The sequence below is a fragment of the Eschrichtius robustus genome, chromosome 3 (genome assembly GCF_028021215.1).
Source record: "Eschrichtius robustus isolate mEscRob2 chromosome 3, mEscRob2.pri, whole genome shotgun sequence".
NCBI lineage: Eukaryota > Metazoa > Chordata > Mammalia > Artiodactyla > Eschrichtiidae > Eschrichtius > Eschrichtius robustus.
Window position 1 is genome coordinate 157990154 of NC_090826.1, and position 27100 is coordinate 158017253.

Genomic DNA, 27100 nt, shown 5'->3' on the forward strand with positions numbered 1-27100 from the left:
ATAAACGCCATGGGTATTTTGATAGGGATTGCATTAAATCTGTAGATTGCTTTGGGTAGTATGGACATTTTAACAATATTAATTCTTCCAATCTATGAACACATTATATGTTTCCATTTTCTGGTGTCATCTTCAATATATTTTATCAATGTCTTGTAGTTTTCAGAGTACAGGACTTTCACTTCCTTGGTTAAATTTATTCCTAGATATTTTATGCGTTTTGATGCAGTTGTAAACGGGATTGTTTTCTTAATTTCTCTTTCTGATAGTCTGCTATTAGTGTATAGAAATTAAACAAATTTCTGTATATTAAATGTGTATCCTGCAACTTTAATGAATGCATCTCTTAATTCTAATAGTTTTTTGTGTGGAGTCTTTAGGTTTTCTATGTATAGTATCATGGCACTGGCAAATAGTGACAGTTTTACTTCTTCCCTTCCAATTTGGATTCCTTTTATTTCTTTTTCTTGTCTGATTGCTGTGGCTAGGCCTTCCAATACTATGGTTAATAAAAGTAGTGAGGAGGGCATCCTTGTCTTATTCTTGATCTTTGAGAAAAAGCTTTCATCTTTTAATGATTGATTTTGATATTAGCTGTGGGTTTGTCATATATGGCCTGTGATATCAGTTGTAACTTCTCTTTCACTTCTGAGTTTGTTTGAGCCATCTCTCTTCTTTTCCTGAGGAAACTGGGTAAAGATTTATCAATTTTGTTTATCATTTCAAAGAACCAGCACTCAGTTTCATTGCTTTTTCCTATTTTTTTTTAGTCATTATTTTATTTACTTTCACTGCGATTTTTATTATTTCATTTCTCCGACTAACTTTAGGGTTTGTTTTTTCTTCTAATTCTTTTGGGTCTTTTAGGTGTAAAGTTTGATCGTTTATTTCAGATTATTCTTGTTTCTTGATGTAGGCCTGTATTGCTATGAACTTCCCCCTTATAACTGCTTTTGCTGCCACCCATAGATTTTGGAAAGTTGTGTTTCCATTTTTATTTCTCTCAATGTATTTTTTAATTTTCTTTTTGATTTCTTCATTGACTGATTGGTTGTTTAGTATCAGGTTGTTTAGCCTCCACATGTTTATATTTTTCCATTTTTCTTCTTATAATTGATTTCTAATTTCATGTCATTGTGTTTGGAAAAGAGAATTCAATCTTCTTAAATTTATAGAAACTTGTATTGTGGCCTAATATGTGATCTATTCTGGAGAATGTTCTATATGCACTTGAGAATGTGTATTCTGCAGTTTTTAGATAGAATGTTTTGTATATATCTATTAAAACTATCTGATCTAATATGTCATTTAAGGTCAATATTTCCTTATTAATGCTCTGTCTTGATGGTCTATCCATTGATGCAAGTGGGAGATTAAAATCTCCCACTATTATTGTGTTACTGTCAATTTCTCCCTTTGTGTTTGTGAACATTTGTTTAATATATTGTATTTAGGTGTTTCTATGTTGGGTGCATTGATATCTATAAATGTTATATCCTCTTCTTAGATTGACCCTTTATTATTAAGTAATGTCCTTCTTTGTCTTTTGTTATAGTATTTGTTTTAAAGTCTCTTTGGTCTGATATGAGTATTGCTATCCCAGCTTTCCTCTTGTTTTCATTTGCATGGAGTATCTTTTTCCATCCCTTCACCTTCAGTCTGTGTACATTTAGTTCTAGAGTGAGTCTCTTTTAGGCAGTATATAAAAGGGCCTTTTAAAATTTTTTATCCATTCAGCCACCTGTGTCTTTTAATTGGTGCATTTAGTCCATTTACATTTAAAGTGATTATTGATATGAATGTACTTGCTGCTATTTTGTTAATTGTTTTCTGTTTTGTTTTGGTTTTTTTTGGTAGTTCTTTTTTGTTCCTTTCTTCTTCTCTTAGTCTTTTCCCTTGTGGTTTGATGATTTTCTCTAGTGTTATGTGTTTGGGTTCCTTTCTCTTTAATTTTTGCATAACTATTGTAGGTTTCTGTTTTGTTGTTATCATGATGTTTATATATATATATATATATATATATATATATATATATAATAAACTGATATATATCAGTTTATTTTAAATTGATAGTCACTTAAGTTCGAATGAATTCTAAGAGCACTACATTGTTACTGCTCCCCCCCCCCATTCTACATTTTTCACATTAGAGTTTACAACTTTTTATTTTGTTTATCCCTTAAACTACTTATTATAGTTATAGTTGATTTTGCTGCTTTTGTCTTTTACCTTTTATGCTACTATTTTAAGTGGCAGATCCACTGCCTTTACTATATATTTGCCTTTACCAGTGAGATTTTTTTCTTTCATATATTTTCCTATTTCTAGCTATGGCCTTGTCTTTTCTGCTTACAAAAGACCCTTTAACATTTCTTGTAAGGCTGGTTTAGTGGTGATGAACTGCTCTCATTTTTGCTTGTCTGTAAAACTCTTTATCTCTCCTTCAATTGTGAACGATTCCCTTGCTGGGTAAAGTATTCTTCATTGTAAGTATTTTTCCTTTCAGCACTTTAAATATATCTTGCCACTCCCTTTTGGCCTGCAGAATTTCTGCTTAAAAATTATCTGGTAGACTTATGAGGGGTTCTCTTGTACACGACAAGTTGTTTTTCTCTTGCTGTCTTTAAAATTCTCTATCTTTAACTTTTACCGTTTTAATTATGATAATGTCTTGGTGTGGATCTCTTTTGGTTTATCTTGCTTGGGGTTCTCTGTACTTCCTGGACCTGGATATCTGTTTCCTTCCCCAGGTTAGAGAAATTTTTAGCCACTATTTCTTCAAACAAATTTTCTGCCCCTTTATCTTCTCTATTCTCCATTAATGAAAATGTTAGTTTGCTTGATGTTGTGCTAGATGCATCTTAAACTAGCCTCATTAATTTTTTTTTCTTTTTGCTGTTCTGATTGGGTGATTTCTACTCTTCTGTCTTTCAGATCACTTATCCATTCTTCTGTACCACCTAACCTGCTATTGATTCCTTCCAGTGTATTTTATTTTATTTATTGTATTCTTCAGCTCTAATTGGTTCTTTTTTATATTTTCTAACTCTGTGTTAAAGTTCTCTCTGTGTTCCTTCACTCTTCTCCTGGGTTCAGTGAGCATCTTTATAATCATTATTTTTTACTCTTTGTCAGGTAAATTACTTACCTCTGTTTCATTAGGGTTTTTAAAAATAAGGTTTTATTTTATTCTTTCACTGGGAACATATTCCTCTGTCTCTTCATTTTGTTTGACTTTCCATGTTTGTGTCTATGAATTAGGCAAAACAGAATGAGCATGGGCTGGGGGACCCTGGCACTCACTGCATTGGGTCTGCCTTTGTGGTACAGTTGGAGCTGGAATGGGTGCATGTGGGAGGGGGGTCCCAGGGTGCTCTGCCCAAGAACCACCCTGGGGGGATGGCTGGAGCTGCAATGGGCATGGGCTTGGGGTAAGGGTGTCCCAGCGGCAAAGTAAATGTTGATTCTCATTCATAGTGAGTTTGCTGCATGTCCAGGAAACTCTCTAGGGCAGCTATAGTTTAGGTGTTAGTTTAGCAACCATCTCAGCAATCCAGATTGCTTCAATCTTATGATATCAAAATGTGCTTTCACAATCTCTTTAGTAGAGGAAGAGAGAAAATCAAATTGTCCCCTGGCTTTAAGAGCTTTTTTCCTGGACATGACCACATATCACTTTTCATTTCAGCCTTTTGTCCAAAACTAGTAATGTGTAGACCCTACTCATCCTAAGGGCACTGAGGAATATCACCTTTTGTCTGTGCAGGAAGCAGAACTGGAAATACTGGTTAGCACTTTTCATGTCAACCACATATGCCTACAGAGCAAGCAAAACCTATTACACATCAGAAGTTCAACAGGACAAAGCAAACAGTAATTGAGCAAGAAGAAAGATTGTGGCATTGCTAGTTTGCTAATCTAAGACATCTTCCTTTGCTACTAAGCACCCACACAGTATCACTTACTATTCTGACTCAGCACAGGACACAGTCAAATCGGGGATAAGCGATCATGATACTGCAAACCGTTTAAAATGCCTGAAGAACTCTCATGAGTTCAGAATGAAGGTGAAGGGCAGGCATTGAAAGGCTTTAACCAAAATGTGCTGAATATTAGAAAGACAACTCTGGCTGCAGAATGGACAATTTGAAGTGGGACAAAACTTAACCCATAGGTAACATGTTGCAACTATATAGCTAAGTAGTGAAGCTCCTTCAACTGTTGCCATGGCAGTGGGCCTGGAGAGAAACTGGGGAATCCTAGAGGAATTAAAGTGGCAGGACTGACAGGACTTGATGACTGACTGCTGTGGGGTAGGATGCAGGGGTAGTTTGTTCTTTGCTTGTGATGGTACAGCTCTCTGATGCCCTGGCTACCTCTGCATCATGGCTATCACATCATTACCACTGACCACTGACCCACCATCAAAATCATCCAGGAGAGCAGGTCATTATAGGGAGAGGTTTTGAGGACCTCAAGATATGTTTTTTTCCTGGATTATATATGGCTAGTTTTTCTTGGGAAAGTGAAGAAGTTAGAGTTATCCACAATCATCTCACAATAGAACCTACATGATGGGATCTCATTTTACTGAGGCTTTTAAAACTTGAAAAAAAGATATATATATATAACCCATTTGTCTTTTCTTTTGAGTTTTTAGAAATCACTTGTCCTCGGCCAGTGGTTAAATATGGACAAATAATCTCTGGATTTGGACCCATCTATACTTATAAACAGTCTATTGTATTTGACTGCGATAAAGGTTATCGTCTCAAGGGCAACAAGTTAATCCACTGTGGAGCTGATAACAGCTGGTATCCTCCTCCTCCCATTTGTGAACTCAGTAAGTATGGACCATGAAAGAGTTTCAATGTCTGGCATCTAAAGATATCCAGAAATATTGATGGGGACATACTTATATGCCTAAGCCCATTTGAATCACAGTAAAAATTTAAATTTAGATCAATCCCTCTATTTTTTTCTTGTTGGAAAAAAGAATGATTACAGTACACTGTGCAAGGTCATATAACATCACAAAAGGCTGCCACACACAGTTGTGCACACTACAACCCTAAAGAGAGATGTTAGCATTGTAGACATTGTGGATTAGTATGTTTATTTCAATAATTTTCTTGCAGTTGATAGAAAATTGCTTTGTTCTCACAAAAATCTTTATATTATGGTGATTGTTTTAAAAGATATATAGTAAAGTGTCCTGAGGGAAAAATGCCTTTTTCTAACTTGCACAAAAGTATTGTATGGACTCACTATGATACTGATACTCTGAAATTATAAACTCATGTGGATCACTAAAAATTATCTTTTTTTAAAATTAATTTTTATTGGAGTACAGTTGCTTTACAGTATTGTGTTAGTTTCTACTGTACAGCAAAATGAATCAGCCATACATGTATATATATCCTCTCCCTTTTGGACTTCCCTCCCATTCAGGTCACCACAGTGCATTAAGTAGAGTTCCCTGTTAAAAATTATCTTAATAGGAACAATGATAACTTGGTGCTAGTCTAAGTACATAGCAAGAATGAATTCAATGAATTCTGTCCAGAATTGTGGGCACTATTATTATCCTCATTTTAAGGATGAGAAATCCATTCACAGAGGTTGTTTGACATGTCCAGAATAGGCAAATCCATTGAGAGAGAAAGAATTTTAGTGGTTTCAAGGGCCTGGGGGGAGGCAAGACTAGGAGGTGACTCCTAACGAGTACAGAGTTTCTTTTTGGGTTGATAAAATTATCCTAAAATTGGATAGGGGTGATGGTTGCACAACTCTGTGGATATAGTGAAAACCATTGGATAGTGTATTTTAAATGGGTGAATTTTATGTTATGTGACTTGTGTCTTAATAAAACTTAAAAAAGACCCTTACCCTTGAAGATAAAAATAAAATAAACATCCAACTTGACAGATGTTTCTATTACATTTCCATATTGTGAGCCAGTAACATCAGCAAAGAGTGAAGGGGACAAGATACAAGGTTTAGGCTCAGAAGTCACTTTGTGCTTGGTTTGTTCTTGCCAAACCCTTAAATGATAAAGTTTCTGGTGTCATCTGGATAAGGGGAATGACTCTTGTTTATTTTCTCCTATCAGCCAGGAAACAAGAGAGTTAGATTTATTTGTCTGCCACATTTCTCCAGTCATATCCACCTAGCAAGCCCAATGCTTCAATTCAGATACTAAACTTTCTGAAGTAAAATGAAGAGGAAGAAGAATTCATATTTTGAATAGTTGGCACAACACACAGAATCCACTTGTTAGTGCCCTCAGTAAGAACCTCTCTGATGCCTTGCACATTTGGGTACATGTCCATGTGTGTTTTCTGGTGTGGCTGATTCATCAGCTATGGCAGGCTGGTTCCTGGCTGAATGAGCACATGACACCCTTTGATAGGACAGGCTCGTTGATCACTGTTGCATCCCTAGTAACAGTGTCCTTTTCCCTTGTTCTTCCTTTGTGAGTAGACGGCTGTGCTGGCTTACCATACATCCCCCATGCCATGTGGGGAAAATATGGCTACCAGAAGCCAACAGAAGAGGAAGTGTATGATATTGGGACTGCACTGAGGTACTACTGCCTTCCTGGCTATAAACCCAAGGCAGATGGGCCCACGACTGTGACTTGTCAGAGAAATTTGGAGTGGACCCCATACATACAATGTGAGGGTGAGTTCCTTTTTTTAAAATCTTTTTGTATATTAAATATCCAGTATGTGCTAGGATTTTCCATCTTAAATGAATATAATGTTTTTCCTCAAGATAAATTTAGAATTATACTAATTGAACACAATAGTGAACAATTATTGCCAGAAGGGACCATAAAGGTTTTGGAGCTTGAGGAGCTGAGAAATTATAATCTTATCCTGGTTCAGAATCAAATGAGACAAAACACAGAAGTCAAACATTATGAAGATTAAGTATGAGCTTCATTACTGGTAAAGGTAGAATGGAGAATACCGCTCCACCACCACCCAAGTCAGAACTCCGTCACAGCCCTTTCCTCCCCAATGTAGATTTTGGGGTGCTTGACAGAAGGAAAGTCTGTGAAACAGTCATGAACTCAAGCAGCTGCAAGGTGACTTGTGTCTCATGTCTCTTGAGCCATGAGACTGTGGGCTGAAAGACCTGTCTCTAGAAGACAGACTCTGACCCCTGACCCAGTGCTTTTGCCTCAAGAGGATAGAAAGGAGACTTTCTCTAGTCTCACTTGAGAGTAAGTGAGGGGCTGAAAGATATATGGATGCAATTTTATGGGCCTCAATGGAATTGACAACATGCATTTTTCTACACATCTATCAGACTCTTGCCATTTTAGAGGTAAAGACACTGAGGCCCAGAATACAGGGAACTTTATTCTGTAGATTGGAATTTGAAAAATATGTGAAATGCACAAATAATGAAAAATGGTAATCCACTTATTGAAAGATTAGTCATTTCATATTAGGACTTAAAGTCCAATTGCAGTCGTTCAGACTCATTTTGGGGAAATAGAATGAAAGATTTTAACAATATCACTGAATTAAAATATATTTAATAAAAATTATTGCCACCACTTAAATAACAAAGTATTGGAAACAACTGAATTGTAAACAAATGAGTTGGAGTACTTTAGCAAATCAGGGCCAGGGAGAGCAGACTCAAAGTGCCTCTGCTTTCCCAATCTCTCTTCAGTGGTGAGATCTTCTAAAGGTAGAAATTAAACTTTTAGCCATAGGAGCCTCCCCATGGTGATTTTACTAACCATTAGCCTTCTTTTATATTTTTTTAGAGGTTTGTTGCCCAATACCGGAACTGAGCAATGACAGAATCACTCAACTGAGAAAAAGCGGCATTGACAATAGCTGTACCTATTTCTATGGAGATGAGGTTTCATATACATGTAATAAGAAATATACATCTCATGCTAGGTGCACAGGAGATGGCACGTGGAGTCCCAAAACACCAGAATGTTACCCAGGTAAGAGCTTATGGAAGCATGTTATTTTAGAAGTTTTTCATATCAAAATGATGGAGATTGTTATTTTTTAATTAAAGTGTAGTTGATATTATATAAGTTATTATATAAACTTATTATATAAGTTTCAGGCATACAGCATAGTGATTCACAATGTTGGAAGGTTATGTTCCACTTATAAAAATTGGCTATATTCCCTGTTTTGTACTGTATATCCTTGTAGCTTATTTATTTTATACATAGTAGTTTGTACCTTTTAATCCCCTACCCCTATCTTGCCCCTCTTAGCTTCCTTCCCCCCACTGATAACCACTAGTTTGTTCTCTATATTTGTGAATCTGTTTGTTCTGTTATATTCATTCGTTTTATTTTTTAGATTCCACATATAAGTGATAACATAGAGTATTTGTCTTTCTCTGTTTGACTTATTTCACTAAGCATACTACTCTCCAGGTCTATCCAGGTTGTTGCAAATGGCAAAACCTCATTCTTTTTTATGCCTGAGTAATATTCATATATAGATGGTTAGATAGAACATAGATATAGATACACATCTTTTTCCATTCATCTGTTGATTGACACTTAGGTTGCTTCCATATCTTGGCTACTGTAAATAATGCTGGCATGAACATTCAAAATGATGGAGATTATTAAGGGAAGGTTTCAAATTAGGTAAAAGAGACATGGGCTGGTTGGCCCTGAGGACATGGTAAGCCCTCACCTGGAGCCCCTGAGAAACTGGTCTCTAGGGGAATCAGCCCAGGATGCTTTTTTGTGTCAAGCATAGGGGTTCCAAGATGGTTGAGTCTGTGAGCGTCAAATACAACAGTCCCCAAGGCAAGGTCATATTCAAGTGTGGAGCAGAAAGTTTTCATTCTTTCAGTCTCTCTGTGAAATGAAAAAAACCTCAGTAAATTTGCCTCTAGCCTTGGGAACAGAGTTACAGTTTGGATGTGAAACCACTGCTACAGCCCAACTTAGAGAAGACTGTTGACACACAAGTTGGAATGGTTTCAATAGCCTACCTGGCAAAACACTTCAGATTTGCAGAATTTCCTTTATAAAAACAAGGGAGGTGTCAGAGCTTTCCTTTTAGATCAACAACTTCAAATTCTTAGCATGGAAAATTCAGAGAAGACAGAAGTGGTTCTCCTTGCTTGTGGTTTTTTAATCCTATGATCAACATGCACCTCGGGTTGTTTGAGCTGGCCAAGGACTGCATGAATGGAAGAGGAAAATTAGAATTGTCAAAGGCATAATTTCTTCTATTGGTGATACATATAAGAAGAAAAGTCTCATCTCTGCCCATCACTGAGTTATGGCAGAACTTGCCACTAAGAACTCAAAATGGGTGAAAGTTGATACATGGAAAAGTCTTCAGAAGGATTGGGTAGACTGTTAAGGTGCTAAGACACCATCAGGAGACCCTGGCGGCTAGTAGCTGTGATCAACAGCAGGACTCACCTATGCTGGAAAGGCCTGGATGGAAGAGGAAGTGGACTGAACCAAGACAAGGTGTTAGTAAAAAAAAAAAAAAAAAAAAAAAAACTTAGAGCCAGAAACAAATGTTGTGCCCAAGGTAAAGTTGCTATGTGGGGCAGATTCATTGGAGTCCTTTGGTGTTCCCAATCTGTGGAAGAGTGAGGATATCACCAAAGTTGCAGGAGACTACAGGCTCATATATATTACTTGGGCTGGAAAAGATGCTCAGAAATTCATTGATGAATCCCATGTGATGTGGAAGCATCAGAACAACAAGATCTGGCCAGCCCTTCACTGCTTGGTACCAGAGCATTTGCTATTTGATACCAGATCTTGTCCAAGAATATACTGAAAAGCATAATTATATAGCTCTGGGAGTGAAGAGAGGAATGTTGGGGTTATCCTGGCTCATTTGCATGAAAGCACTGCAGACGCTAACTCATAAGAAATTCTACAGCATGATATCTTGGACTTCCCTTTTAGGAATTTGAAACAACCTGGTTAGTAACTAGGGAAAGGAATTGTGATCCTTTTTCATAAACAAAAGCGTAACAGTTTGGTAAGAAACAGTGGTAAATTAAAATCAGGTTTATCTTTTTATCAGAAGTTGCCAAGATGTATGGTTTCAATAAGTCTTCTGTTTGTTTGTTTTTTAAGAATGTACCAATCCCTTTATCTTTAAAACAAGAGGCTAGCAGCACTAAAACCAGAAGACCATTCAATCAAACTAACTACAAAAGTAAGTCGAAAAGGACATCTTGGCTTTACTACATAAGGGAAGCAAAGTGTGAAAAGCAAGAGTTCATTTAAAATCCTAACTTTAGTCATGAAAGGAACTAACAGTTTTCGCATGCCTATTTCTGGGCAGTCTTCATCCAGGGTGGCTGAAGAAGTAATTCTTAAAGTAGTGATCTTGCAAAATGCACCACTGATTAGTCATCTCTTCTCCAGCTGTGCAAAAAACAGGATGTGAATGTGCCTCGCAGAAACCTTATGCCAATAATTCTTTCTCTCTGGCATATATCTCAAGACAAATTAAGCTTTGCCAAGACACACTGCAGACACACTGGAGTATCACATTTGGATGCAGGGAGAGAGGTCCAAGCCCTTGAATGCTTAGAAAGGTGCACAGGTGTTTCTGATGCCCAGCAGAAGCAGAGAGCCTCTGCCTTACTCTGTATAACAATATAATCTCTTAACATCCCATTGTGGCTCATGTTCTAGCCCTGGCCATCTGTCATCTTTTTATCTTCAGGAACAACTTCAGAGATGACATCATGCTACCTGGAGCAGAGAGAACCACAGAGAATGAGAGATCTCATTCAAGAATTTTATGAAGTATGAATGCTCTTAGCCTTTACTGATAGCTTAATAATCACTAAAAATGCCACACTGGGTCAGCCCAGCAGTTTCTTCAGCTCAGATTTTTTTGGCACTGATGAATGGATTGTGGAAGAACACTGTGATCTCAATCTAAAACTCTAGAGTTTTTGTAAAGCCTGCTGTTTCTATTCCAACCCACTGTAAACCTGCCATTTGTGAATTTAAGCAGAAAAAGGGTCTGTTTTCTTATACTTTTCTCTCCTTGTTCTTTTGTACAGACTTTCACAAAGTAGAATTCTCAAATAATAATTAAAGTCACAGCTTCATGTTAAAAACACAAGCTTGTTATATGGTTTGCTACTGATTAAAATTTTGTGAAAGTTTTATCAATTGGTAAAGCAAAAAGACCAGAAATAGCTTTTTATAGACCAGTTTTACGGTTCATGAAAATCATTCTGTGATAGAAATAGGACTATGGTTAAATTTCTAATGAAAATAGAATAATTTCCCTTTTTGCAGTTTGTATCTCATATCTACACCATTCTAGTTGAAGGACTTATAACTCTGCATGATGCCGAAAGCTCGGCCTCTGTGTATTGGTGCCAAATAGAATCTTGGAGAAGAGAATAACTTTATTGCTTTGCCGGGCAAAGGGGGATACAGCAGACTCGTACCTCTCAAAATTGTGTGTCCCAACCCAGGAGGATTTGATGAGGAGTTTTATAGTAATGGTTCAAGGGTGGGGTTGCTGATAAAATTAGGGTGTGTGCAGGGCCTCCACTCCTCTAATCTGGTCTCAGGTAATCTTGACGAGTTTCTCTGGTTCCTTTAATGTAGCCTCAGGTGGTCTTTCTCTGGTATTAAGAATGCTGACATCTTAAAGAGCTTAAGGACATTTGTTATGTGTATTCCTTGAGGCAGACCAGGACCCTGCAGAAGGCTGCACTATTGTTTCTTGGCTGCCCCTCCCTTGTCTTTGCATCCCTTCCCTTCCCAGATTAGCACCTGTTCCAATCTGCCCTTTGGAACTCAGGGAAGGTCATGGAGATTGAAGGTCTGTTCCCTACAAGAAACGGGGGACAGAAAGGCTTCTGTACCCAGGAACCCTACCGGGTCCTGCTCAGTTTCATGCAGAAGAAAAAAATACTTATAACTGTGCAGTCGTATAGTCAGATCTGAATCCACAATTTTAAAAAGGGGAATGTTAAATAAAGCTGGCACAAATTCTATAGCTCTTGACATATTCTCACTAAAGCCAATTGCTGACTTCTTAAAGACAGGGAGGGGTGAAAAGCCCAGTAGGTTTCAGTCTCTATCTGCTAAATGAATGAAAGGATAGAAAATCAGATCTTAGAGATGAGTGTCATTCTTCCCATAGCTTTTTGGAGGTTAAGAGTTGGAGCAGTACTAAAGAAGCACAATCTAGAAGCAGATGAAATTATCAAATTTAAGTTTGATTTCTTCTCTTGGAAATCTACTCTTAGTTCATCTGAAGTGTGTGTGAACTGCAGAAAGGCTCCAATGCTAGAATCTCTTATTTCGCCTTTTTACCTAGAAGTTCCTATACCCTGATCAGCTGTGAGTATATTGATCTTGGAACCCACTGGTTGAAGCATGTGGGCACCCTCCCAGGAAACCTGGTAATAGTGAAATGACCCTATTATTGTGCTGTTTATGGATCAACAAATTGAACATAGAACAAACTGCTTGGCTTTTGTGCCAGTATCAAGGATGCTGCTAATACCACAGCATCATAGGGTTTTGGGTATCCTTAAGGACAGACTCCCTCCTTGGATAATGGAAATTAGAACAATGAACTTCACAGGGTGATAAATATGAGTAACTGTTGTGACTTCTATTGAGAAAGAGGAAGTATGCCATTGTTTATTCCCTACCATGCCTTTTTCATAATTTGCTTTTATAATGTAAATTTAGAATTTAAGAAATGTGTAAAGCTGGTGTTTTGTTTGATGCTGATGTTTTTTATGTGTTGTACTTTTTAACCCTTAACATTGCTTGTATAATTTGAATGCAACAAATGAACTTGCAGTGAAAGTCCTTTACTACAGCCTCATTCAGTTGGAAAAACGAAACAAAACAAACAAAAAAAACCCCACATTAGGTAAAAAAGTTCATACACCCTGAATGATTTTTAGAGTGGATAAGTTTGTTAAAAAATACTGCCCCCTCAGTCCAACTTTCTCTTTTTCCCCCACTGCTTGTTCCCATTCTGTTGAACTTCCTGGTTTCCTTCTTTTTTCTGAATCAATGAAAATAGCCCCCATCTAAAAGATAAGCTAGACAGTTCAGTTATTACCTTTTATTTCTTGGTATTTATTCTTTTTTCTTCTCTTCCTTCTGGTCCATATGCCTTCATCTACAGTATAAAACCTGCCCACATCTAGTGAACCTGCCTTTCTAAACTTACTTCCTTTCTTCCTTCTTTACCTTCCATACTCTGGAACATCATCATGCCATCTACTTTTTGCTTATCCAGTAGAATTAACGTGATGCCATTGATGTTCTGTATCAGTGTGGTATTCTGTGGATGGCCACATGGTCATGATATCTTCAGACTCTATTATGACAGGGACAGGTGAGTTATCATAGCCAAGGTCTTAAAAATGCAGATATTTGATCTTGAACCTTCCATGTGTACGCAAACTCTTTGTGACCCTCTTTTCTGATAGGGATGGAAAAGAAGGCCTCTGCTGAATCAGTGGCCTCACTTACTCGAAGACATATTAATCTGCTCTAGCAAAGATACCACATCTGGTACAGTGGATGCAATAGGGGCTAAAATGCTGTTGGGTTTTCAGTAATCTACTGGAATTCTCCAGAATCCTAATTTTTGTAGTAGACAGACTGGTGAAGCACATGGGGATATGATGACCCCTCCTGCATCTTTAGTTCTTTAAGAGTGGCACAAATTTCTCCTTCTCCCCTACCCTTCAGTACATGATATTTTAAAAAACTTACCTTCTTTGCCTCCAGGGGGAGGGTATAGGTAGTATCAATGGCTTCTACTTGGCCTTCTTGGATAGGACAGCTCTAACCCCATAGGCCAAGGACCAATGTGGAGGTTGTACCAATGACCCATTTTGTCTATCGTGTTTATACTTTCAAAGATAATGGAAAAGGCCACCAAATGGCTTAATAGGGGGGCCATGATCGTTCCAGGTATCCCTGTCAACTCAAGCTCTATGTTCAATAATCCTTGGATTATTGTGCACCTCTCACCTGTGCACAGTTACCTATGTAAATAGACATAGGTCCTCTTAGAAGACTGGGGCACTCATTCCTGTGTATTCTTCCCAAGGTGTTGTAGTATCTTTACTCCTGGAAACTGTCTTTTTTCTTTAGTCGATGATCTCCAGACCTGACAACTGGCACAGGTCCAGAAACTGAACAAGGGATTGTAACTTTTTGTTGGACCAAATGCCATCAGCCTCCTGATCATCCATCCTTAATTTCTTTTGATGGTACAAATTGTGTAGTAACTGGTTGGCTGCTCATCTATTTTCACCCTTATGAATGCCATGTTCTATTAACCACATTCCTAACTCTCAGGTGCCTCTGGTAGTCTCTCTAACTTGCCACTCATTATGATGATTACATTTACTTAGCTTCTGAAGCATATAAGCACCTCTCAGACTGCGACTGCTAAGAGTGAAACTTGTTCTTTAATGTTCTTCCCATCATCAACTCTGGCCTTTGATATGGGTGCTCTTCTTGTTAGGATATTCCCTCTGACCTTGGTACCTGTATCCTCCGGGCTTTCCCAGGCAACATGATCATTTGGTGAGGTTTCCAGCATGCGTGAGGTGCATCCGCTCCAGCATGCTCTCTTTTCTGAGTCACTTCATCTCTCCTTCTACCACGTGCCATGGCAACTCCAGCATTTGAATCTCATTGTCAGCAACATGTTTTCTATGCCTCAAGGAGACATCTGAGGATAGTACTTGTAGATACTATAGCCCATCAGTTTAATATTTTACCTGACTTCCCTGATGGCCTGTTTTATTTAAGTTTCTCATGCACTGTTTGTGGATCCTGACAGCATTCCCTTTCAGAGAGGTACTCAGCACCATGCCACGTCTATTATTCCAACCTGCAAGCCATCTTTTTTATTCTTTCTATGAGCTCTTTTCTCATAGATATTTTAGAAGACAGTAAGTATATTCTTGGGGGGTTGGATGGGCAGGTTTGAATGGGAACAATGAGTCAGAGATTGTGGATTTATTTCACATCTTTACAGTCTCTCCCAGATGTACATCTCTGCATTTAGCCTGAAATCAGTGGAGTGTACCACTAGTACAATGAGACTTTGGGCCAAATTCAGCCTTCATGCCAAAATGGCTCCTAAATAGTGTCAAGTTTAGTGAATTGTCAATAAAATGGAACAAATCTTAAGTGCTTGTCATTCCATTGGAGCCTTTCTAAGGTTCCCCAGCCTCAGGCCTACAGAAGGGCAGCATAGGTCCTGGGTTTGGCTAAGTGAGCAGATGGGCAGAGAATATAGAAGGACAGAAGGAAGCCTCCTACAAACCACACAGATTCTGGGAAGTGTTAATATAAGCATCCGACATGCTGACCCTCTTTCACTTTTATGTCTCACATCAAGATTGCGATTCTCCCCCTGTCATCGCCCATGGACATCATAAACTAATCAGTTCATTCCTTGGATTAAAAAGTGGTGATGCTATATACGAATGTGATGAAGGGTACACCCTGGTTGGAAAGAACAAACTCTCCTGCACTTCTTCAGGCTGGTCACCTGCAGCCCCTCAATGTAAAGGTAACTCCAGCTCCCTCTTCAGCTTTGTGGGGGGCGAATTGTCCTGAAAGGCTTGAGAGCACAGTTTCTTCTCTGTCAGAGGCAGCAAAAAAATATTTGATTCGATTTGATTTATTTTAAATACTTACTATATTCTGATGGTACCCAAAGCAAAAAGTACAGAGGGCACAACAGAAACATTAATCTCCCCTACTTCTTTCTCCTGGGTGCAAAATTCAGCCTCTGTGAGGCAGCCCCTATTCTTCGTTTCTTGTATGCTTCCAGAAATATTCTACAGGTGGTACATCTTATCTGAGTGTAGTTGTGACCCACAGCAAAACTGTCATGGAAAGTTGGTCTAGCATGAATGTCGACTCCCATGGGATAATTGTAAGCATCGTGGTGAGGTCACAGGTATTTCCATCAGAGCCAGGGCAGGGCACCACCAGCTCAGGACATAGGCATGTTGTGGGTGGGGGACTCCTAGTGTGCCAGCTGTGTGGCGACAAGAGGGGTAAAGATGGGGTCTGATTGTTACATGCACACAGGTTTAATATCACTTTGTCATCAACAACCGCAGGGATTACTTGCCACCATTGTCTCCATTGTACATGGGAGGATAATAGGCGAGAGGAAAAATCTTGTATCCAACATCCTACAGGGATCAAGATACGAGAGATAGTTGACTTAATAGATGAGGATTTGGGGTCACATGCCCTTTTTATATTCTGTCATGCTGTTTAAAATTGTTATGTCCTTGGGCAAATTACTTAACTTTTCTGTATCTCACTTTCTCCTAGATAAAATAGTGAGACTTAAATAAGGTAATCACATAAAGTACTAGCCCAAAGTTTAATACGTAGCCAATGCTCAATAAATATGTTAATGAAAATTATTTTTATTCTCAAGATGAAAGATAAGGTAAAACAATTAGCAGCACTTAAATATAGTTCATTCTTAGTACCGTAGACGCATATCTTTTTCTTAGATCTACAGATTGCTTAAAATTATGTTTCCATTTTAGCTTTGTGTCTGAAACCAGAGATAGAACATGGAAGGTTATCTGTGGATAAGGATGGATATGTTGAACCTGAAAATGTCACTGTCCAGTGTGACTCTGGCTATGGTTTGGTTGGTTCCCAAAGTATCACTTGTTCAGAAGACAGAACGTGGTACCCGGAGGTGCCCAAGTGTGAGTGGGTAAGTGGCACAATTCAAGGCAGTTTACAATCTATCAAACCCTAAAATGGGTGTCTTCCCTCAAAGCACTGTCCTGCCAGCAAAGGTGACATCTGACTTGTCAAGATTCATTCATACAAAGGAACTCTCAATTTTGCCTTGAAGCCCTCTGGTCAGAAAGGAGTGGCAAGTTTTCCTGCTCTCACTTGAGAACAGGGAAAACTGAGCCCCTTTGGAGTGGAGGGTCTCAGAGACCTGGGGGTACTGACTCCTTAACTTTACTTTTCTAAGGGATATGGTATACTGTTGTCCCATTTCTGGATGGTCAGCAGAAATTGTCTCTGTTCCCACAGAGGCTTTCTGCGAAGCCGTCTCAGAAAAGAGTTATATTCTTCTTAGGAAGACGATGGTGGGGTCCAAGGTGTTTTCTGGTTTTCCTGCTCATCCACCAGTTCTAGGTGGGTCTTGGTCCTGAATCTGTAGTCCTGCCTTTATCAGCATGAACTATGCCCCCTAACAATTGGGAGAGAAGCCTTTTAAGCACACTCATCACATATTTCTCTTTTAGGAGTACCCTGAAGGCTGTGAGCAAGTGGTCAAAGGCAAGAAACTCATGCAGTGTCTCCCAACCCCAGAGGAGGTGAGATTGGCCCTGGAGGTGTATAAGCTGTACGTGGAGATTCAACAACTGGAGCTTCAGAACGATAAGGCGAAGCAAGCCACTCAGGAGTGTTCACTGTAATGTTTCCCACGAAGGGGAGGAAAATGTGCCTTGCTGCCTTAAATCCAATATGGATCACTTCAGTTAATCACCTTTACCATCTCTTTTACACCATCAATTGTGCTAATAATTATCTAGAAAGGACAATTGGTTAATATTTAGTGCTTTGAGACTGTAGAATTATTGATCATTTTCTGATTCATATTTTTGCTTTTCTGGACACAGAGTACACATTTTATCAATTAAAAAATTTACATATCCAACAGTATTTTGTCTTCGTGGTCATTAGGAGTCTGTGAAATGAGGTCTATGAAAAATCCCATACATAAAGTTGATACATTTATTTTATGGTAGGGACCTTGGACATGTGAACGTGGGTTCACACCAATACATTTCCCTGGATTGCCTTTACTCCACAGTTCCACATGTACAAGTCACTCAGGTGTTCAGTATTTAGATTAAACATCAACACACCCCAAAAGCCTTGTCCGTTGTCCCCCATTTGAAGCAGTCACGCCCTTTTCTAAACTCCCATGCACTTGGCCTCTGCCTCACTAATGCTCCCTTTTGGCTTTTGTCTTGTAAGAAGGGGATTCATGTCTGTGTCTGATCTCCTGATTCCATCCTCAGGAACAAACTCTGAAAGCCTGATGAGTGGAAGCCCACCCGACAGCCGCCTTTGTGCTCCCAAGTCCTTGTTCTGATATGGTCCTCATTTTCCTTAATAGAAAGTAAAATGGCTCAAGCAACTACCCCCCACATGAGGAGAAACCCCATATTAATCACATTTATGTCTCCGGGTGTTTGGAGACTTCCTCCAACACTTGCATCCTCTAAAATCTCTCTCTCATTCATATCTCAGTTCCTTTGGTTGTTCTATTTCCTTTGTACACAGAACTCTACGGGGGAACAGTGACCTCTTTATTTTAATTCCCCCAAACATACTCCAATGAGACAAGGGTGTGTAGCAGGCTTTCACTAAACCTTAGATAGGTTTGTAAGTATAGTAACCTACTTAATATAGAAGGTATCTGTCCATGGTCTTTTTTTTTTTTATTCACTATTTTTTAATTCCAATACTGTATTTCACTCTATGTATAATATGTTCATTCATCTTCATATAGAAATACTGCTAAGTGAGTTACCATACCATGGTCTTAAAAGCCATTTGTCTGGTCCTTTTACTCAGAATTTCTTTTGGTTGATGTTTATTTTGGGTTTCTCCTGAGACAAGTGGGGAACTACTTTCCTTGGGAGGTGCCCCAGAAAGCACTGTGATTGAGTGGGGTAGTAAGATGGGGAAGTGAGGACAGCCTCAAGAGGTCATTGCTGTTGCAAGCAGAAGCTCAATCATGCTGACTGCCTTCTGGGAGCATGGGGAACACAACTCCGAGTTGTCTTTCTGAGGAGGATGAGCCGGGGTATTTATTCACCAGTACCCTCCTCTCATTGGTAAAGACTTGCTCTAGCAGCACTGACGCCCAATCACATCCGACCCCACTGCGGGCCGGTGGGGCCGGCAATGAGACAGCAAGGCAGAGACACATGGGTAGCCAATGGCTCTGTGGGGACGCTTGTGGTAACCCCCAGAGCAGGGATGTGGGGAGAGCATAGATGATGTCTTCTCCAGTTGCTTTTTCTCTGCGGACATGTTGTTCCAGTCTATGTTTTTTTCCCTACTCAAATTTCTCATTTGCCTTTATTAGACTCCTGCAACAGTTGGATTTTGTAGCCCTTAACACAATTCCCTTCATTTTTTCACAGTGAGCAGTTTAGTTCTTCATCCTCCATTGGGCTCTTTTCCAATTCTGGTATTTCTTGTTATATGAATTCTCACAAATCAAATATTTGCTCACACTGCCTACAAGACAGTTAAAATTCACCAATCCCCTGTAACAAATATTATTCCTCCTTTTTTGGTTTGGGATGTGAGGATGTAGTATGAGCCTCAGGGGTTCTTCATACACTTTGTGAATAGGATTGCATCATCATCTGCTCTCATTGTCCAAATGCCTTGTGTATTATAATTATCTTCACATTCATCATCAAAAATATGATCTAAGAAAGTGGAATATCCTGTTAGGAATGTGAGTGAGCTGAGAAGGCTTAGGAAAGCTTTTTTAGAAGAATCTGCAAGAGAGGAACTTGTTCAATTTGGTGCTCATTGGGGGTTTGTGTAAGAGGAAGAAAAGGGACCTGGATCTTTTATACCAAAAATTTAAAGTTTAGAACATATGGAAAAATAATTGCCATTGCCTTATGAGGAAGGAGTAGGGCAGATGTATTTATTTAAAAAAAAAATTGAATTGCCAGCATAGTTTCATGTTAGCAGGAGCTGTATAATTGTAAGCAAAGGAAACCCAAACAGATGTCCATTCTGTTTATGTCTGTGTCTTCCTGCAATGGTTCTCTCTACTTCCAGCATCAGCAAGGACTGGAGGAGAAGACGCTGGCCAGTTCCTTGGGATTAGATGTGGATAAATATCTGGCAATTGTTTCACTCACTGGCTTTTACTACTTCTCACTCATCTTCTCTCACCAGCAGGAGTGATTATATGCTCCCATCTCCCTCCTTTGCCAGCAAACTTCACTCAGAAAAGCCTTCATTCATTAAGTACTGTAATAATTTGAAAACCATGTCTTTGCTTATTTATTTTATTTTGTTATGTGCTGATTGAATTAATTTCCTATTTCATTATAATTTATATCATTTATTATTTATATCACATTATTTTTTTTACTATAGTATGTATCTTCTCTACGATTGAATAAAAACGTAATTTCTATTTCATACTATATAGTATCATTGAACACTGCTTGCAATTATACTCACTAATGAGTTCACTGATTATTAGATAAAGATAGTTGATGTTTTTAAACGTATTATATACATAGAAGTCCTTGGTAGATTTTTGTAGCTGTGCTTAAGATTGTTTTACTGATACAGAGAAATTGGTTTGGATATTGGGATAGGTTGGGAAAGAATAATTTTTCTCATTTGCATAAATGAAATTAAGATTTCTACTATCTGATTCTTACTTCCACATCATTTTATTAGTGGATTAGAATTGAATAGCTAAGTATGCTTATATTTTGGTATTATTTACGTGCTCAGATAAAGAATTCTACCTCAAGCTTCATTCTTTAGTTGTAAAGCAGAAATAGTTGAGGCTTTTAAATGTCAATCCTTCATGTTTCCTTCCTTGCCATTCTCTGTGAGTATAAAGGATCAGTACAGAGACTATAATTCACACTGATATGAATTATTTCTCCATTCTTTACTTTATTCTTTTATTTAAATGCCTCTCAAAATATCTAAAATAAATGCGTGTACGCATAAACAAATTCTTTAAAATTAATTAATTATTTATTTGTTTGTTTTTTGGCTGTGTTGGGTCTTCGTTTCTGTGCAAGGGCTTTCTTTCTCTAGCTGTGGCGAGCGGGGGCCACTCTTCATCGCGGTGCACGGGCCTCTCACTGTCGCGGCCTCTCTTGTTGCGGAGCACAAGCTCCAGACGCGCAGGCTCAGTAGTTGTGACTCACGGGCCCAGTTGCTCCGCGGCATGTGGGATCTTCCCAGACCAGGGCTCGAACCCGTGTCCCCTTCATTGGCAGGCAGCTTCTCAACCACTGCGCCACCAGGGAAGCCCAGCAAATATTGAAACAATAAAGGTGGGTGTAAACAGTGCAACTCCATTACATTTTTCTTTTCTTTTTTCATTTTAAATTTAAATTTCACACTTAAAGTTTTAATTTTTATATAAAATTATAAATTTAAAGTTATAAATTATATAAAATTATACATTATATAAAAATTATAAATTGTAAACCATATTACAAGTGAAACTATTTCTTGACTTATCAATCTTATTTATCTTTAAAATTAATTTAAAACCTAAGTACATTTAACAAATTAGTGCACTAACTGGACCCACACAATCCCTTTTCCCTAGTCTCAGAGAAACACTGTCACTTCTTGTAACATTCTTTTTTCCTGGTATTTATCACCATATTTTTACCTAACTTGTTTTTTCTACTTTTTAATGAATTGTCCATTTGTCTATTGAATACAAACAAAGTTTCAATCATCTTCTAATTTAATCATCTGCATTTCTTCCTTCTTCCCGTGTAGTTATTGCACAATTTCACTTACACGTTGTGACTGAACTAAATCAAGTAGTGTTCTGTGAGCATGTTCCTCTCTTTACAACTTTCTTTTGTTCTATCCTGTGTTGATAGTGCCCTTTTTAGTGAAGTTGTCTGCTTGCTTGCTTAGTTTTCTATATTTCTATTTCCAGTTCCTCCTAAATGCTCCAAGAGATTTTTCAGTCTACCAAGATTGTTCCAATGTTCAGAGACATCAGGTGCTTATCAACTCCCTTCTAGTCCCAATAGACCCTCCTCTCAGAGCCCTCCACTCTCCCACTTGGCCTTAGTTTAGGTTCCACCAGGAGCAGACCCTGAAACAAGAATTAAAGTGTAAGTAGTTTGTTTGGAAGATGCAGGAAACACCAGGAGATGAGTAGGGCAGTGAGACAGGGAAGGAAAGACAGCCAATAAAGGTATGTTATCAAGCCAGTTAAGATGACAGGAGCCTAACACCAGGGGAAACTGGTAAAGATGTTCAACTCACACCGCAGTGTAATCACCCAAAGGTGAGGGAGCTGGGGTAGTGATACTAACTTCCATCAGTTGTTAATTGAGAGCTGCTTCTGGGAGGTGTTACTTACCTCCATTTTTCCTGCTAAGCGAAAATCAGAGTGGCTTTAAAGAGTTCTGGAAAAGCCTAGGCAAAAGGAAGCAGAACTGGCATCTGGAAGTTGTCCAGACTGTGCTGAAGTGGTAGGGCCCTAGTGACATGGACAGGATGCTTGATAAAAAAAATATAATTTTTTTTCTTTTTGAGATTTCTTCATTCATGTATTTATTCCACAATTAAAATAAATCATAATTTAAAGCCATAACATTTTTAAAAGGTAAAGGAGAATTTGTGTCACAGCTGTATTAATAAAACAGACATTGGTCTAAAGTGCAACACTAAACAGGTGTTCTCTGTTCCCGTGGTGGATTAAATACATAACAATTACACATAAAATTTCACTAAAGATCTGCTACACACTTCAGCACATGGTGGATGCTCTCACACCTGCAGGCTCACTTTTGTTACTTTCTCTGGTTCTTGGATCCATGTTTTCCTCTTTCTTGAATTTTCATTTTACTAAAGCCCATCCTTTGGGAACTGCCCGAGAAATGATGCATAGGAAGTAAAAATTTGGGTCTTGGCATGTTTGAAACTGTCTTCATTTTCACACTTGATTGATAGTTTGGCTGTGTGTAGAAGGCTAGGTTAAAAATAATTTTCCCTCTCATTTTAAAGGGATTTCTCCACTGTCTTATTACTTCCAGTACAGCTATTGAGAAGTCAGAGGACATCCTGACTTCTGACCTGATTTTCTCCCCCCTACTCTGGAAGTTTAAAAGATACACTCGTCACCCGCGACGTTCTAAAATATCATGTTGATGCACTTTGCTATATTTTATCTCTTCATTCATTTTGCCGGTTTTTGATGAGTGCTTTCAGACTGTAAACTCATGTTCTTCTGGTCTGAGACATTTTCTTATGTAATTTCTTCAATAATATTTCTTCACTGTTTTCTCTTACTGAAGTCCAATTAGTCTGATATTGGATCTCCTTGTTGATTGGTTGATTGTCTACTTTTGCTATGTTTTCTGTCTTCATTCTTACCCCCAGCCCTTCACACACTTCCTGGGAGATTCCCTTGGCTTTATATTCCAACGCTTTTGTTGAATTTTTCAATTTCTTTTAAGAATATTTAATGTTTTCCAAATGATTTCTATTCTTTTCTTTTTCTTTTAAAAAAAATAATATCCTGTTCCTTCTACCTAGATTCATTCTTGACTCCATGGAGCTATTTGTAATAGCTAGTGTTATTTTGCTCCCTGCAAACCTTTATTAATGATCACTGGTCAGTTCTTTTTGAAGAGTGAGGCCTGAATAATCTCATTTAAAATTCTGTGTATATGAACAAATTTTGCTGACTGTAGGCTTACTTGCAGTCTGATGGGACAGGTGAGGCATTTTAAATTAAATTGTCATAACAGAGACTGCTAATTGTTTTTCTATATTAACCCCCTTTTGATTTTAAGAAGCAGAACCACTTCCACCATTTTAAATATCAGCAGGACACATCGCCTCTCTTCACTAGAGCCTACCTTGGAGCAACTTTCCAATGGGTGTGACTTCCTGGTCACTTACTTAAAAAAGAAGCTGCTTGACAGAGTTATAGATACAGAGAACAAATAGGTGGTTACTAGAGAGGAGAGCGGTGGGGGAAGGAAATAAATAGGTGAGGTAGATTAAGAGGTACAAACTTCCAGTTGCAGAATAAATGAGCCACCTGTATGAAATGTACAGTGTAAGGAATACAGTCAGTACCTGTGTAATATTTTTGTATAATGACATATTGTAACTATATTTATCATGGTGCATTTTGAAATGTATAGAAATATTGAATCACTATGTTGTGCAACAGGAGCTACCATAGTGTTATAGGTCAATTATACTTCAAAAACAAACAAACTGATAGAAAAAGAGATCAGATTGAGGTGGAAGGGGGAATTGGATGAAGGCAGTCAAGAGGTACACACTTCCAGTAATAAGATAAGTAAGTGTTAGGGATGTAATGTACAACATGATAAATATAATTAACACTGCTGTATGTTACATATGAAAGTTGTTAAGAGAGTAAATCTTAAGGGGTTTTATCACAAGAAAAAAATTTTTCTATTTCTTTAATTTTGTATCTATATGAGATGATGGATGTTCACTAAACTTATTGTGATAATCATTTCATGATAAATGTAAATCAAATCACTATGCTGTACACCTTAAACTCTCATAGTGCTGTATGTCAATTATATCTCAATAAAACTGGGAAGGGGGTGGGGGTAAGAAGCTGCTTGCACTCTGCTTCCTTTTTCCCCATGGTGAGGGCTGAAATGCTGACAGAGTGCTGGTGAACCAACTTCCGCCATGCTGAGGAGGGTAGCATCCCGTGGGATGCAGAAGCAACAAGGAGGAAGGGACCTGGTCCTTGGTTAGTCATGCGGGCAGAACTGCTGACCATCCTAAATGCCCTTATGCCTCCTCTTTCTTGAAAGAAAAATTTCTGTCTGATTTGAGCCACTGAGCTTTTGGCTGTCCTGTTTCCTGACAGAGTGGGGAATCCCCCAGTATTAGTGTTTATTAGTGTCTTCTCTGCTGCTGTCTAGTTTCTCCAGAGAAAGAGCTTCTGGTCTTCTGCTTGCTTATTTATAACTTGAACTTCTACCATGCAAGACGAAATTACTGCTTCTATATTCTCTTTGAATTCTGTTTTCTCCCTCTACCCCTCAGCCTATCTCCATCACATTACTTTTGCACTATCAACATTGAGAGAACTTTCATTTTTCCTGAAATAGTTGCTCCCTTTCCTAAAATGCAGAGGATTTGCATTTGCCTCTTTGTTTTAATGAAACGTTTTCCCTTCCACTATGATTAGTTCATCTTTGCATTTCCCTCAGAGGTTTGCTCACAGTGGTGCTGAGTAATTATGCTGTGAGTAAAAAGTGTATACAGTTGTATGAAATGTTAATTTGGTGCTAAAGTTTAGTTCAGTCTAAGAAAGTCAACTACAAAGCCTCAGCTGCCAAATATTCTCTGACCACAGGAAAATGAATTACAACTAAGTGGATTATTTCTATTCTAGGTTTAATAACCTTGGGGAGAAGGAAATTGGTAAACCAGAGGCTCTGCCATGAAAAATTTTAACTAAGGGGAGACTCTATTGATTGTACTGCCATTTTGTATTCATGGGAGCCAAAAAAAGGAGGATATTATTTTCTAAAATTCCTCTGAATCCAGGAGTTATTCTTCTTAGTCCTTTTGTCACCAATTTTAGGCAAATAACCAATTTTCTGATACTGATAATGAGCTGATTTGCAGATTTAAAGATATGATGAGTTCTCTTATATTCAAAATATATTTAAATACTCTACATGAATTTATGTAATTTTAAAAATTTTATTTCCAAAAAGTATTTTTTCTTAGAACCTTTAGATGTCATCTAGCTCAATACCTGATAGAAGCTTGAGTATTGCAAGTTTTAAATTACATCCATTTTTAAGGTATACCAGAATGTACATGTATCAATCTGGGTCTAATCAGGAGAGAGAAACCACACAATGATTTAAACAGGGGAAGTTAAATATAAAGAATTATTCAATTGTGATAAAAGAGAAGCTATAAGCTATAAGAAAACTCTATACGGTTCCCTAGGGCTGTGGGAAGGTACTCAAGAAAGGACAAACTTCAAAGGGGGGCCTTTTCCAATGCTTGGGTTTAGATCTCATTGGAAAAGGTATAATTGCAACCTACTAGATGCCGGGGAAGTTCAGCAAGTTGCCTGGACCAGAGCTGGTCTACAGAAACCACGCTTGGGAATGCAGGCAGGGCATAAGTGAGCTGCAGCTGGTGAGTATGCACGTGGGCCTGAAGCTGGCCCAGGGGGCACTAGAGCATTCTGTGTTAGTGAAGTGACTGCCGATGGTAGCCAGGAGCATAGGCGTGCAGAGTGATAGGGAATCCAGTGGCAAGCCTACAAGACAGAGATGGGGTGCCAGGCACATGGCAGCTGGTGGCCAGGTGTGCAGGCATGCAGAGAGAGTGCCAGTGTGGCAAGAGGCCTGGAATAGCACCGCTGTCAGGAGAACCACAGGAAGGTGGTGGCCAGGCCAGTTCAGGGCTGCAAAATTACCATGGGATTCTGCATTCTGGGCACAGGGCTGGGGCAGAGTGCTAGTAGGTATCCTTACACTCACAGTGCTAACCCACTGTGAAGCAGCAGGAAACAGCAGGAGCATACCTTCTTCCCACAATGTTCCTCTAGCACCCTCTACTGAGAAAGCTTAGCATCATGCTCACTGCAAAGCGGAAATGTTCAAAGGAATTCTGTTCATGATCACAGAGTTGTGTGTAATAAATGGTGAATTTGGAGCTAAAGGCAATACATTGATAAATAGCAGAGCATGAATAACTTAAAGTTGCTAAAATAAAAATGTGAAGTCAAAATCACTCAACGATTGCTTAGAGTTAAATCTATAAAGAAGGAAATGCTGGAAGAGTAGCAGCAAATTTATTAAAATTTAGGTTTATAATCTAAATTTTGTTTATTTTCCACCAAGGAAAAAATGGGAAATACAATGGTTATGTATTTCCTGTTGGTGGATAAAACTAAAAATATTTCTCACAGAGGACCTTATTTGCTCTTACTAAAATAGGTAATATTAAAATAGAAAATTAAAATTTATCTCATGAGTTATTTTATAAGAAACCATGAATGACGTCATGGGCAACACCATCACCAATTTCAAAGCTATTCTTCCAATAGCCAAATATATAGCCTTTTATAAGAACTGAGTTGATCTATTAAAACATAAGCTGAGATTGATGTTTTTGCAAGGAGTTAAGTTACTGTGCGTCTATCCAGACACATAGCTACTAAAGCTCTATTTTGAAGCAAAGATGGACCATGGAATATATAGAGAAATGAATAAATAGCATCTCTGTTAGACTAGTGGTTCCCCA

At 38.4% G+C, this 27100-nt stretch overlaps 1 protein-coding gene and 1 pseudogene across 6 annotated transcripts in view; both read left to right on the forward strand.

The window, feature by feature from the left end:
* The window catches only part of C4BPA (complement component 4 binding protein alpha), a 42960-nt gene extending 25243 nt beyond the window's left edge, over positions 1 to 17717 (forward strand). For all 6 annotated transcript variants that reach the window (XM_068541644.1, XM_068541643.1, XM_068541642.1 and 3 more), the window contains 6 exons: positions 4661 to 4843; positions 6484 to 6684; positions 7787 to 7975; positions 15402 to 15575; positions 16579 to 16754; positions 17302 to 17717. In XM_068541644.1, coding sequence (XP_068397745.1) covers positions 4661 to 4843; positions 6484 to 6684; positions 7787 to 7975; positions 15402 to 15575; positions 16579 to 16754; positions 17302 to 17475 — 1097 coding nt within the window. In that variant the 3' untranslated portion in view covers positions 17476 to 17717. The remainder of the gene's footprint in view (positions 1 to 4660; positions 4844 to 6483; positions 6685 to 7786; positions 7976 to 15401; positions 15576 to 16578; positions 16755 to 17301) is intronic.
* On the forward strand, positions 9092 to 9899 carry LOC137762999 (nicotinamide/nicotinic acid mononucleotide adenylyltransferase 1 pseudogene; annotated as a pseudogene).
* Positions 17718 to 27100: the final 9383 nt, after the last annotated feature.